Source organism: Artibeus jamaicensis, unplaced genomic scaffold (assembly GCF_021234435.1).
Source record: "Artibeus jamaicensis isolate MK-2021 breed Jamaican fruit bat unplaced genomic scaffold, CSHL_Jam_final scaffold_612, whole genome shotgun sequence".
NCBI classification, from domain to species: Eukaryota; Metazoa; Chordata; class Mammalia; order Chiroptera; family Phyllostomidae; genus Artibeus; species Artibeus jamaicensis.
The window spans coordinates 11,051,605-11,065,339 of NW_026522049.1; the positions used below are offsets into that span (position 1 = coordinate 11,051,605).

Below are 13,735 nucleotides of genomic sequence, written 5' to 3' on the forward strand. Positions count from 1 at the left end.
AAGTACCCAGCTTGGGTGATAGCAGAGGCTGTTCCGCTGGACCCTACAGGACACCTACTACATTAGGACACACTACCAAGGCACAGAGTCAAAGCAGCTCTACCTAATACACAGAAACAAGCACAGGGAGGCTGCTGAAATGAGGGGACAAAGAAACATGGCCCAAATGGAAGACTAGATCAAAACTATAGAAAAAGAGCTAAATGAAATGGAGATAAGCAATCTGTCAGATGCAGAGTTCAAAATACTAGTGATAAGGATGCTCAAGGAACTTAGCCAGGACCTCAACCGCATGAAAAAGACCCAGTCAGAAACAAAGGATACACTAACTGAAATAAAGAACAATTTACAGGGAAATAACAGTAGAGCAGATGAAGCCAAGAATCAAATCAATGATTTGGAACATAAAGAAGCAAAAAACAACCAATCAGGGTAACAAGAAGAAAAGAGAATCCAAAAAAACGAGGGTAGTGTAAGCAGCCTTTGGGACAACTTGAACAGGCCCAACATTCCCATCACAGGGGTGCCAGAAGGGGAAGAGAAAGAGCAAGAAATTGGAAATCTATCTAAAAAAATAATGAAAGAAAACTTCCCTAGTTTGGTGAAGGAAATAGACATGCAAGTCCAGGAAGCACAGAGAGTCCCAAACAAGATGGAGGCAAAGAGGCCCACCCACTCCAAGACACATCATAATTAAAATGCCAAAGGTTAAAGAGAAAGAGATGGGAGGGTGGGTGTGGGAGAATGGGTGAGAGGTGAGGGGACTGAGAAGTACAAATAGGCATTTACTGAATAGCCATGGGGATGTAAAGTACAGTATAGGAAAGGAAGTAGCCAAAGAACTTACTTGCGTGACCCATGGACAAGAACAATGGTGGGGAGATTGATTGTCTGAGGGAGTGGGGGGTGCTGGGTGGAAGGAGGCTAAGGGGAAAAATCAGAACAACTGTAATAGCATAGTCAATAAAATGTAATTTTTTTAAAAAGAATGTAGCTTAGAGGGTTGGGCACTGCCCCAGCAACCAAAAGGTTGCTGGTTCGATTCCCGGTCAGGGCACATGCCCGGGTTGCAGGTCTCGGTCCTCACTGGAGCGTGTAAAAGGCAGCTGATCAATGTTTTTCTCCCTCTCTTTCTCCCTCCTTTCCCCTCTCTCTAAGAATAAATAAATAAAATTATTTTTTAAAAAAAGAAAAATGGGCAAAGAATATAAAAGAGCAATTGAGAGAATTAAAAGGACTAATTACTTCATGAAGAGACATTTAACTCTCACGATATTAAAATCAGAAATGAGTAAAAACACAGTGTGCCATCTCATTTCTGCCTGCAAAAATGAGCAGACACCACAACAACAGATACTCCCCAGCCAAGACGGGGGAAGGCCACTTCCGGGGGTGGTCTCCACTGGGGCCGTGACCTGCAAAGCCACCCAACCCAACATGATGTGCATATACGCGTGGGCCTCCGCAGCTCCCAAATCCCTGCGCCCAGTCATCTCGGTTCAAATCTCGGCACTGACCGGTGCTGTGCAACCAACAGCGATGTGACCTCTCTGTGCCTGCACTTCTGCATCTGCAAAGTGGGGACCACGCAAGCACCTACCCCACCAGCTTCCTAAGGAGAAAGGCTGAGTGAAAGGAGTGCAGACAGCAAAGTACCCGGCACTTCGGAAGGGCCTAATAGGTGTCTGTGGTATCAATGATAATGGCTTCCATGTCTTTGCTATTATGTAGCCTGCAGATATTCTCACACACGTGCTGGAAGAGCTCTGGATAAGGACGATCGCCACAAAGTTGTTTATCATACAAAAAATGCTGGAGGCAAATCCAACGACCGTTAATACGTAACAGTGTAACGAAATAGGTCACATCCATAAAACAGCTTAAAACCGCTTTAAAAGAATCAAGTAACGCCCTGATTGGTGTGACTCAGTGGATTGAGTACTGGCCTGTGAACCAAAGGGTCACGGGTTCGATTCCCAGTCAGGGCACATGCCTGGGTCGTGTGGGTGGAGTCAACCACACATTGATGTTTCTCTCCTTCTCTTTCTCCCTCCCTTCCCCCCTCTCTAAAAATAAATAAATAAAATGTTTAAAAATTTTTAAAAAGAAATAACAATGATTAGCTTTGGATGATAAGAGTGTAAATGATTGTTACCATTCAGTTTGTTCTTTTCCATGTTTTCTAAATTGCTTACATATATGTATCCCCTTTGTATCATGCCAAGAAAAACTAGGTAATTTTATCACTAGGCGGCGCCACCCTGAGGCCCCTTGCATCCTCATTCAGCCCCTCGTCTCCTGTCCAGGGTACGGCTTCCTTGGGTGTTTGGTTGGATGGTGTTCCGCTCCCTCTGGGGATGGAGACGCACGGGCTCTGGTAGACTGTGGGTGGGGGGGGGCACCCAGGGAAAGCTGCCTGCCCTTGGGACTCATAGACTCCAAAGTCAAGAATGCTACTGGCACCCGGTCAGGTAGCTCAGTTGGTTAGAGTGTCGTTCTGATGAGCCAAGGTCGTGGGTTCGATCCCTTGTCCAGGCACAGACGAGAATCAACCAATGAATGCATCAGTAAGTGCAGCAACGAATGGGTGTTATTTTTCTCTTGCACGCTTTAAGAATCAATCAGTAAAATAAAATAAGTAAGAATGCTGGTGGCTGCCTTCGTTCTTGCACAAACAAGCCTTTGGAGGGAGTTGAAACCCCAGGCCAGAGGCTGGCTGCAAAGGGAGCGATTTACAGAGCAGCTGCCCTCTCAGGCCACCCTTTCTGCCCCCACCTTCCCTCTGCCTTACCAGGTGGAAAGCCCCTCTCCAGGTCCATGGCCAGCTCAGCCGCCACCTCCCCTCTACAGCTGGTCTACCGTGGCCGGGGGTGGGGGGCGCAGAGACACGGGCATCCCCTGTGACTTGGGCCTGAATCAGAGTCGTCCGTGTCCAGGCGGAAAGTCTTGCTCTGACTTGCGCTAAGTTGCACTAAGTTGGTGAGCCTGTCGGTGCCTCAGTTTGCTCATCTGTGGAATGGGGTGATGACCACAGCCGGCCTCGGGGAACAGGAAGGACAATGAAGGAGGCAGCAAGTGGTAGCAGAGGTGGAAGCACCGGAACCCAATGGCCCCCCTTGAATAAAAGAAGGTGCATCCGGGGATTGGGGAGCTGGACTGGGCGACGAGAAGCCACGCTGGGGACCAGAGTCCCAGGAAACAAAAACGAACAGAAAGTCTGACCACGTGACGCTGTGGGCTTGTGGGGAGACAGACACCCGTGCCCCGTGCGGTGGCTCTGGACCTTTGGGGGCACCGTGCTCAGCAGGCAGACTGGGAAACAGCAGCACTTTCCCTGATCTTGAAGAAGAGCCAGTTCCCCCTGTGGACCACATGGGGGATGGGCACTCAGGTTAAAACAACAGCAACCAAGAGCAGGTACAAGAGAGAGAAGCAGCATCCGGGAAGTTCCCAGAGTGCAAAGGGCTTCAGTGGCTGGAGCAGGCTGCAACGGGAGGGCTTGTGCACGGAGGGGGAGGCCGGGGGGAGCCTCAGCCCATCTTAAAGCACAGAGGGCAAGCGCGAGGTTTAGGGTCCACCTGGCCACGTCGGCAACGGCCTGGGAGGGAGGAAGGGCAGCAGCGGGCAGTGTCAGGGACTCTGGGAGTGTGTGAGGAGCAGCTGGGCCGCAGGGGACAGACCAGGGGGCAGAGTGAACAGGACACAAGGGGAGGAAGAAAATCCGGGGTGAGGCCCCGGCTCCGGCTTGGAGCACGAGGGCTCAGCAAGGCCCGCAGAGGGACGGCTTCGCCTTCTCCCAGTGGGCCTCCTCAGCCGCCTCCTGCTCCCCTGGATGCCTGCCTGGGGGTGTCCGACAAAGACCCCCGGGCTGGACCGGGGCCCTGTATGGGCAAGAAGGAGGTTCTGCTTGAATGAACCCAAGCCGTCATCTCTGAGAGTCGTGGGCACGAAGTTTCGAAACAAAAGGGAGAGAGTCTGGAAATCAAGTTCTCTTCCAAAGCCCGACTGCGACCTTGGACACGGGTTTCCCAGCCCCGTGGCGAATGCCGTCTGGCTCGACCCTCGGAGCTCTGGGAGCCGGGCCCAGCTGGGCCGCTGCTTCCCATTGAAAAGAGGGGCCCACCCAACAAGGGCTCCCCCGTGAGTGACTGATGTCGGCCGGTGGCAGGAATTCAAGAGGCCGCCGGCAGGGTCAGGAAGCTGAGGGTGACGGCCCCTGTCTGGTCTGGGAGCAGCCGGGCGCCCGCCGCATGGCAGGCGGGGCAGGACTGTCTGTGGGGCATCGCGGGGCTCAGCTGGTTTGCACCCAAGCGGCCGAGGGGGAGACAATGCAACTGTTTCTTCCTCGTGTGGTGCTGCTGCCGTCTTGACACTGAGGGCATTGATGGGCTGGTTACCATGGGAACCCGAGCTGCCAATCCCATCCCTGGGAGCCCTCCTGACATCTGACAGCTGTTCACCCTCCGCTCTTCCCAGCACTGGACAGAGGGCTTGCGCCTAGCGTGGGGTCCTCCAGACCCTCCTCAGGCAGAGTCACAAGGACGTCGGGAAAGGCCTGGGGAGTAATGGGACCAGGGGAGCTGCTGCGCCGTGTCCTGTGCGCGGCTGACCTGGTCTGGAAGCAAACTCGAGCGTCGCGGGGAGGGTCCTCCCCACACACAGACACAGGCCCAGGAGGGGCCCGGTCCGCTGAGTGTGCCTCCAAAAAGCAAGACTCGGATATAAAAGTGTGATGCGGAGCGGCGGGAGCCGAACCTGCCGACCTCGCTCGCTCACGGAGACTTGTTTCCCTCCCTCCCTCCCCTGCATGGGAGGCTCTGGCTGGCAGGCCTCTGGTCCGACTTATCTCTCAGGCCCCTCGCTGCATCAGTGAGCTCGGGGTCCACCAGCCCCAGGCTGCCCTCGGGGTGACTTCTCAGCTTCCAGAGAAACGGCAGCATGAAAACTGACCACGGAGAGCAGCCGAGGACTGACCACGGCCTGACTCACCCGGGAGGGCCGGAGCGCCGTGGCAGGAACAGAAGGGCCATCAGGCACATCCGCGGGGCTGGAGAGGGAGGGTCGGGCCTGCAGATGGCCGGGCAGGGAGAGGGGCTCAGCAGGTGGACAGGGAAGGCCATTCTAGGCAGAAAGGAGACGAGTGGGGGAGGCCCCAGTGGGCGGCAGCAGGGGACCTGAGAGCCACCCAGGAGGCCACAGGACGGGCTTGGTCACAGAATGGACAGGCAGGCAGGGGGCCGGGACTTCCAGACCTTGAGGTCAGGCACCAGGGACATGACGGGGGACTTTTGGGGGCCGAGCAGAGGAGGAGGTTTGCAGCCAAGGATGATCAGTGCAGTTGCTAAAGTGCAGAGCTTGACCTGCCGAGGGAGGCATTCTGGGACGACCGGAAGGGCTGCAGTGTCTCCCCCCTCCCACCTCCGACCTGGAGGGAGGTAAGCACACGGGTCTCACACGGATGAGAGCAGCCAGGAGGCCGAAGGGCCTTCTCCCCCGATGACCCGCCCACAGCTGAGAAGCAGAGACGAGCTCCCCCTGCCAAAGGGGACGACGGTGGAAAGCCAGCAGCAGGGTGTGGGCTCGGCCCTGGCCTGTCAGTCACAGTTTGAGACCTGCAGCTAGTGACACTGAACTGGACCCTGAGTCTCCTCGTGGTTCAACAAGCCCGGAGACCCCTGCTTGCAGGATCGGCACAAGGCTCCATTAGTGAGACCACCAGGGTGGAAAACACCCGCCGGGTACAAGCACACGCAGGGACTGTTGTCAGTGCCAAGGCCAAGTACAACCCAGAAACCCCCCGCATGCAAAGGGCTGAGGGAAGCAGGGGGAGGTGCGCCTGCCACCTGCCTGGGCTACGGAAGATCAGAGACACGACCTCTCAGAGGCAAGGTCCGAGCAGAGGCCTGGGGCGACCCCCAGTGGGTGGAGAGTCCCCCGGGCTCTCTTGCCACCCAGGCAGGAAGCCTCCGACAGGGTCTTCCGGGTCAGCCGCTCTGTGTCTCTGATTTGCGCCCTTGGTTTCTGCCTGGAGACGTTTCATCCTTTCTTGTGGGCCAGTGAGTGGAGCCGTCCCCACTGGCCCGACTCTAAGACTGCCCTCAGGCACCTTCCCAGCTCTGTCCACCACACCTCCAATGACGTACAAGGGCGGTCCACTCAAAAAAAAAAACCCCTGTCCATTTAAATCTGACCTTCTCTTTAAAGATGTCAAATGAGAGGGTGCCCTGGCTGGCTGGCTCAGTTTATTGGAGGGTCATCTCGTACACCAAAAGGTTGAGGGTTCGATCCCCAGTCAGGTCACATGCCTGCACTGCAGGTTTGATCCCAGGTCAGGGTGCACACAGGAGGCAACAGATTGATGTTTCTCCCATCAATGTTTTTCTCTGTCTGTCTCTCTTCCTCTCTTTCTAAAACCAATAAAGATATCCCTGGGGAAGAATAAAAAACAAAAGGGTGATACTTGATGCTATAGCACCGCAATTCCACTCCCGTCTGCACACTCCCACACCCGTGACCCCTCTCTCTGCAGGCCGGCCCTGGCTCCCGGCTCACACGGCACGAACGCACGGCAGCCCCCGACCAGCAATCAGCCCCAGAGAACCAGGTCACAGGTGAGTGCTATTCCGGGCTTCCCCTTGTCCCTCCCAAACTGCTGGCACTCCGCTGGAAAGAGTTCTAGACCCTTATTTTAACACCTGGCTGAGCGTCAGCTTGCGGAGACGGGCTCCGCAGCACGGCAATTTTATTTGCGCTGACGAGGGAATGAGGCAGGCCCGCCTGAAATTCTGGGCCAGGTACGTTCTGCTCCACAGCTATTTTAAGGAGAACTATTTCGGGCAAGTTGAAAATCCTGTAAGGCTCTTACCTCTTTTAGGCCCCTGGCCGTCAGCCTGCCTTTTTATGCCGAGGCTCACAACCAACAAATTAGCTCAGTACCTCAGGTAAAGCAAAAACAGCCAGGGACATCGCGGTGCCTACCTGCCACCCTTAGATAAACATCACCCTGGCTGGTGTGGTTCAGTGGATTGAGCACCAGCCTGCGAACCAAAGGATGGCTGGTTCCATTCCCAGTCAGGGCACACACCTGGGCGGTGGGCCAGGTCCCCAGTAGGGGGCGCACGAGAGGCAACCACACAGTGATGTTTCTCTCTCTCTCTTTCTCCCTCCCTTCCCCTCTCTCTAAAAATATAAAAGATGGACATCACTTCCAAAAAGCGGCAGCCACCCGAGCTGTTGTGAGTTGGTTTGTGAGACCGTCTCCTTGGCACGCTTTTCGCACGGACAACCTGCACGTCCTGAGCGCCGTCAGTGTTGAAGGTAACAATGCATGTCAGTGAGAGTGAGGACCGTGGCCCGGTCCAGGGAGAGGCTGGCGGCTGGGAGCTGGGGCTCCTGGGCTTCGGGGCCCACTCTGTCCACGGGGCCCCTCCATCAGCAGTGCCTTCCTGAACAGGTGGACCGGCCAGGCCTGGGAGGTCCAACGCCCGGGGATCTTACCCTGTGCGGCCATGGATATGCTTCCGATGGTCCAGGAACAGCGTGGTGTGTGTATATGAGGCGCTTGTTGATTTTCCTTTCTCCCCTCTAACATTCCATGTATATCTGTGCGTGCCAATGTATATATGTGTTGCATAGGCATGCATGTGTATACCTGTATACACCACCATAGGAAATGCATTCTTTTCTTTTAATCCTCACCCAAGAGTATGCTTTAGAGACGAAGGAAAAGAGGGAGAGAGAGAGAAAAACATCAACATGAGGAGAATCATTGATCAGTTGCCTCCCGTAAGCGCCCAAAGCGGGGACCGAACCTGTGACTTTTTGCTTTGCAAGATGATGCTTCAACCAACTGAGCCACGCCAGTCAGAGCCACAGGTCATACATTCTGATGCCAAGAAAGGAAAGTGCAAAATGTCTGAACACTATTTTGTATATAGTTCATGTATATTATATATAGACACACACACAGACACACACCCCTATATGCGTATTATGAGTCAGAACTCTGCAGATAAAGTTTGACATTCCTCTCCCTAGTTTCTGTCCCCTCCCAGCCTCCGTACAGGCCACCACTAACCAGAATTTGGTGCGAATTCTTCCTATACATGCAGGCATTCATAAGTAATATAGACCTGCTTAGTGTGATTCCAAAAGCTTGCATGTACACTATCACCTTGTTCATCTGCACCCTGCCCTTTTCGATCCGCCTACTTTTCCAGATTTATCTGTGCCGATTCCTATCTGCTTAATTCCTTTCTAATGACGGTGTGCTATTTCATGGCGTGATTTATTTTCCCACCTTTCTCCTGATGGGTATTCAGATTGGGCCTCCCTGCATTTAAAAAAATGCCTGTGGACATTCCTAGACAAGTCTCTTTGGGCACACATGCAAGAACTTTTCTCCTAGGTGTGAACTTGCTGATACAATGCAACCTCACGCCGACTTTTTCCAGCGGCACTGGAACCTCCCCATTGCCCTGCATCTCTGCCAACACTCAACACTCGCACTGCTCCACGGTGGCCAATCTGATGGGTGTGAAATAGCATTACGATTATTGCTTTAAATGGCACCCTGGCTGCTATGGCTCAATGGATTGAGCATGGGCCTGAGAACCAGAGGGTCACTGGTTTGATTCCCAGTCAGGGCACACGCCTGGGTTGTGGGGCCAGGTCCCCAGTAGGGGGCGCATGAGAGGCAACCACACGTGGATGTTTCTCTCCCACCCTTTCTCCCTCCCTTCCCCTCTCTAAAAATAAATAAATAAAGTCTTAAAAAATGAAATGAAAAAAAAAACTGGATCACCCCAACAACTCTGAGGAAGGCTGGATGCCCTTTGTCATGTTTACCAGCCACTTGGATTTCTTCTTCGTCCAAGTGTCTATTTATCTACTTCCCACTTTTCTACCTGGGATTTATCTTTTTCTTATTGGTAAAGTGATCCTGATCATTCATACATTTTTTGATGCATAGCTTTTAAGATAATCCACGCACTCATCTGTTTGCGGCGTGTTACACTTTTCCTCGTCTACCCCTGCTTTTTAACCTTGTTTTATCTTTGTTATACAGGCCTTCTAACGTATTGATCTTTGCCTTTTATTTATTCTTCTTGCACTTTACGGACTCCTTTCCTTTCCCTGGGTTACAAAGGCGTTCCTCCACTCTAGTCATTTCTAAAAGTGTTACATCCTACCTGGAATTTACCGTTGTGTGTGTGAGCGAAGATCTGATTGTTTTTTTCCTTGTGAAAAGTTAGTTCTTTTGGTGCCATTTATTGACCTGCCCGGCCTTCTGCACCTGTTGTAACCCTTCTGCTCACACCCACAAGTTGCTCTGTTTGCCTTGGGTTTGGGTCAATTCCGGGACGGATGGGACCATCGCGGGGCCAAGGCCGACCGGCTGTGATGACCACAGCATAATGGTAAGTTCCCCTTCGCTGACAGAGTGCACCCCGTTCCTGCTCGTTCCTCCTCCTCCTCGGACTTGTCTCAGGTTCTCTGGGGCCTTGCTCTCCCACGTGAAGTTTAGAATTCATCTGTGTGGCTTCACAGCCCATATAAAATCCTGTCGCTGCTTCAACGACTAGATTACACTGAATGTACAGTTGAACTCGGGGGCACCTGTGGTAGTGGGCCCTCCCATCTGTGAACATAATCTAGCCCTCCAGTATTCAGGCCTTCTGTATCAATCCCTTGGTTTTGAATTTTCTCCCTCAAAAGCTCACTTTTTAAAAGAGATTTTATTTGTTTATTTTTAAAGAGAAGGGAAGGGAGGGAGAAAGAGAGGGAGGGAATCATCCATGTGTGTCTGCCTCTCACATGCCCCAAACTGGGGACCTGGCCCGCCATCCAGGCTTGTGCCCCAACTGGGAGTCAAACCCGTGACCCTCTGGTTCGAAGGCTGGCACTCAGTCCACTGAACCCCACCAGCCAGGGCCAAAGTTTCACGTTTTAAAAGATTCATTCCTAAGTATCTAATAGCTTTTATGCCTCAGTGAATCATAATTTCTTTCATCTTCTCAGATGTTGCTGTTGTAAAGTTATAGCTTTTAAAAAAAGATTATATTTACTTATTTATTTATTTTAGAGAGGGAGACAAAACAAACATTAATGTGCAAGAGATACACCAATCCGTTGCCTCTCGAGCGCCCCCTACTGGGGAACGTGGCCTGCAACCCAGGCACGTGCCCTGAAGGTTCACAGGCCCCCACTCCATCCACTGAGCCACACCAGCCGGAGCTGTAAAGTCACTGTTGATCAAGCAACCGGCTGAACTCTGTTAGACCCAACATCTAACTTCTATTTGACTATCGGTGCCATTAGTTATGTCACCTGTCAACGGTGACATCTGACTCTTTCAAAGTTTTATCCTTTTTTTTAAAGCTGTGGTGCATTATGGGGCAGACCTCTAGTACAATGATAAATAGGAGAGTAAGGAGAGGCTAGTTTGTCTCTTTCCTGACAACGCGTATTTTCCAGTGGAGAAGACTCAGACCTTTTATCGGACTTCCAAAGGGAGCCGTGGTTCCAGCAAGGTGAATAACCGCTGCTCTAAATTCCCTTTGCACCCGCGTGACATCGACGGGACCAGGTGATCGGGTGAAGGAAGAGAGTAAAACAGCCAGGCCGGAGCTCAGGCGTGCTGGGACCCACAACAAAAGCAGGGCTGTGAGTCAAGGCAGGTACCAGGAACACTAATTGCCCGTTAAGGGTCTAAGGAAAGTCACACAAAGGAGACCTCAGACCGAAGGAGGCGGCCAGGGACAAAGAGCCGGGACCATCATGGTCAGAGGTAACACACGCTCTTGCTGTGCGTGACCTCCAACAAAGAGCGGCCGTCCCCGGCCTCGCCTCAGTTTACTCACCCATAAATCAAAGCTAAGAGTATCTCCCTCTTATTTATGAGTCACAAAACCTCCTGGCTGGAAAGGCGAAGGAGGTTTTTAAGGAGTTCTTACGGAGTCGGTAGAGGCTGCAACGCTCGGGGCCTTTTCCACGTTAGAAGCGCCCTTGCGGGGAGGAGGGGAGAGAAGCTGGTTTGGGAATAAGGGGGAATGGGCCCTCCTTGAGCAATCACCCACGGGTACCCGCACACACACACGCACGTGCCACTGAGACAGAGCATGTCCCCAAGCAGCTAGCCCCTCAGTCTGTGAAAGTCCCCACAGTGCCACCTCCAGCACCGTGCCTACCAATCTGAGTGACCAGGCTGGGTGGACTCCACTGTACAGAGCTGGGGGGGGTCCTGAGAGGCCCCCACAATGTCCCAGGTGCATGCCGGGAGGAACCATCGCTCCCACAGGCTAAACAAGCGGCAGCAGACTCGGGGAGTCTGACAGGGCTTCTTCTGAAGAGCCAGCATTTTTGATTCATTCTGCAGACAGTGTGTGTGTGTGTGTGTGTGTGCGCGCGTGTGCGTGTGTATTGGGGGGGGTGGTGTCCCTGGGCCTCTGTTGGGGAGCTACCAGCTCAACTTCAGCTCCCCTCTGCCCCTGTAATCACGGTTGCCAGAAACCCAGGCGCTTTGTAATTTACCGTGCAGTTTAAGAGCCACTTTGAGCTGAAGACAAATCTCTGGGACACTTGGGCAGTGCAGCCAAGTGTGGCAGCAGCTGGGAGGACCCCCGGGCAAGCACAGGGAGAAGCGAATGGGAGGGAGCTCTGAGGATCACCCCGTTCAGTCTGGGCCATCCGCCAGGGGGATTCAGGAACTGCAGACACGGGGCCCCTGCTACCCAGAGGCAAACTCTTCAGTCACAGCATGTTTGAAGAGACCTGACTCGCCAAGGCAGACAAAAACACACGCAAACGATGAGGAGGCGTTCCTTCGGACACCCTCTGACCCTCAGTGTAAAGTGCGGTCGGATGACAGGGGACACTTTTCCGGAAGGCGGCCCCTCTGACAGGGGCAGCGCTGGAGGGAGCCCTGGGGTGCAGGAGGGATGTCACGCAGATTAGCACCTCGCTGCACTTTGCTGGCTTCTGTCACAGACACGATGGAACTAAATTTAACACGAAGCACCAGGGTTTGAGTTAGGAGCTGGCGCGTCCCGGTCACGTTCCTTGATCCACCGAATGTGCAGTCTGTAGATTTGTTAACTGCGCCCAGAGGTCCCTGGGTGGGACTTCACACTGCACAGGACAAAAGTCAGGATTGGCCCCTGCCCCCCCTCCCACACTGCCATGCCGCAGGGCTGAGGCAGAAACAAGGGACCTGGCTTCGGTGGTTCTTTGGGGTTACTTGGCCTTCATGCCCAGGTCCTGTCCTGTCTTGCTAAGGGACAGCATCGGCTGAGACCAAGGGAGGCTCCGGCTCACTGACCGGGTCAGGCCTGGCCTGAGGCTTTGCTACCAGCTAACACAGCATCTGCCAACAACTTGCAGACTGACTACACACTGTCCCCAACTCTCCGGAAGAAGATCAGGAAATGACTTGCCTAAGGTCACCTAGCTGGTATGTGCAGAGCTGCCTCGGAACCGCAGCAGAAGCCCAGGAACAAAGCGAACTCCTCCCGCCCCAGGCCATGCCCCGAGGAGTTGTAAACACAAGATCCCAGCCTACAGCCCCGGTCCCAGCTGCGGGGTCCCAAGCTGCCCCGAAAGCCTCCCTGATAGCGATTCTCCACCGCAGGCACCAGGAGGCCAGGCCCTCCCGCCAGGACCCGGGGGCACTGAGGGGGCAGGAGTCCCAGGGAGGCCAGGCCACGCTCTGAGGCGGTCGCCCGACAAGCGGCCAGCCGCCCTCCCCCCGCCCCCCGGCACGCGCTCTCAGGGCCCAGCGCCCCGCGCCACCCGTCCAGGGCAGAGAGTCGCAGGCCCAGGAGAGCTTGTGGGGAAGTAGGGCGGGCGGGTCACGGAGGACAGCGCCCGCGGACCGAGCGCGGCGCCCTGCACTGCTCCCACTTCGGGCCGGCAGGGCAGGTGTCCGCGCGCGGCCACCCCGCCCCGGGGAGCTGCCCTCCGCGCGCCGGGCCTGCGTGGGCATCCGCACGGGCCACCTGGTCGTCCCAGCCCGGCGTCCCGCGCGTCGCGCTCCCGGGTGACTCCCCACACGGTGCCTCGGCCACCCCCACCGCGCGGGCCGAGCGCCCGGGCCCCCTGCCCAGGTGGCCGGGAAAGTTTTGGGCGCGCGGGGCCGGTCGCACTCACCTGGCCCAAGTTGAGGTAGCCGTGCGCCGCGGCCACGCGGTCCGCCTCGGCCGGGCCGCCCAGCACTTGCACTGCCCAGTGGTTGGTGTACACGGGGTGCGGCGGCCGCGCGGGGCAGGCGGCGGGCAAGGCGAGCAGCAGCAGCAGCAGCCAGCGGCAGGGGCGCGGCGCCGGCGGCCGGAGCCCGAACCCGCGGGGGCCCCCAGCGTCCTCGGCGGCGGCGGCGGCGGCCCGGGGCGGCGGCCGGGGCCCGGGCGCAGGCGGCGCGCGCGGAGGCATGGCAGCGGCAGGCTCGCGCGGCGCCCGAGCGGCGAGTGCGCCGGGGGGTGGGGTGCCGCCTTTTAAAGCCGCTCCGCGCCGGGGAAGCGCCGCCGCAGCGGGCGGGAGCGAGGGCGGAGGAGGCGGTCGCGGCGCGCTCCCGCCCGCGCAGCCCGCTGGCGCTCCTGGGCCCGCGCTCCTGCCGCCCGCACCCGGGCCCGCCGCACGAGCTCGGGGACCCGAAACGCCCCCCCCCCACCGGGAACTTCTGGCAGACTTTGGGGGCTCTCGGGACACAGGCACAACACAGGGCGCCCGGAGCGGCGGCCTT

General features: G+C 55.7%; 1 protein-coding gene across 3 annotated transcripts in view; it reads right to left on the reverse strand.

Annotated features, from left to right (window-relative positions):
* PCSK6 (proprotein convertase subtilisin/kexin type 6) overlaps positions 1 to 13,453 on the reverse strand; it is a 130,380-nt gene extending 116,927 nt beyond the window's left edge. For 2 of the 3 annotated variants that reach the window (XM_053658979.1, XM_037145910.2), the window contains exon 1: positions 13,147 to 13,449. In XM_053658979.1, the coding sequence (XP_053514954.1) occupies positions 13,147 to 13,425 (279 nt within the window). In that variant the 5' untranslated portion in view covers positions 13,426 to 13,449. Of the gene's footprint in view, positions 1 to 13,146 lie in introns of all 3 variants that reach the window. The other variant, XM_053658980.1, reaches the window with a different exon arrangement.
* Between the last annotated feature and the right edge of the window lie 282 nt (positions 13,454 to 13,735).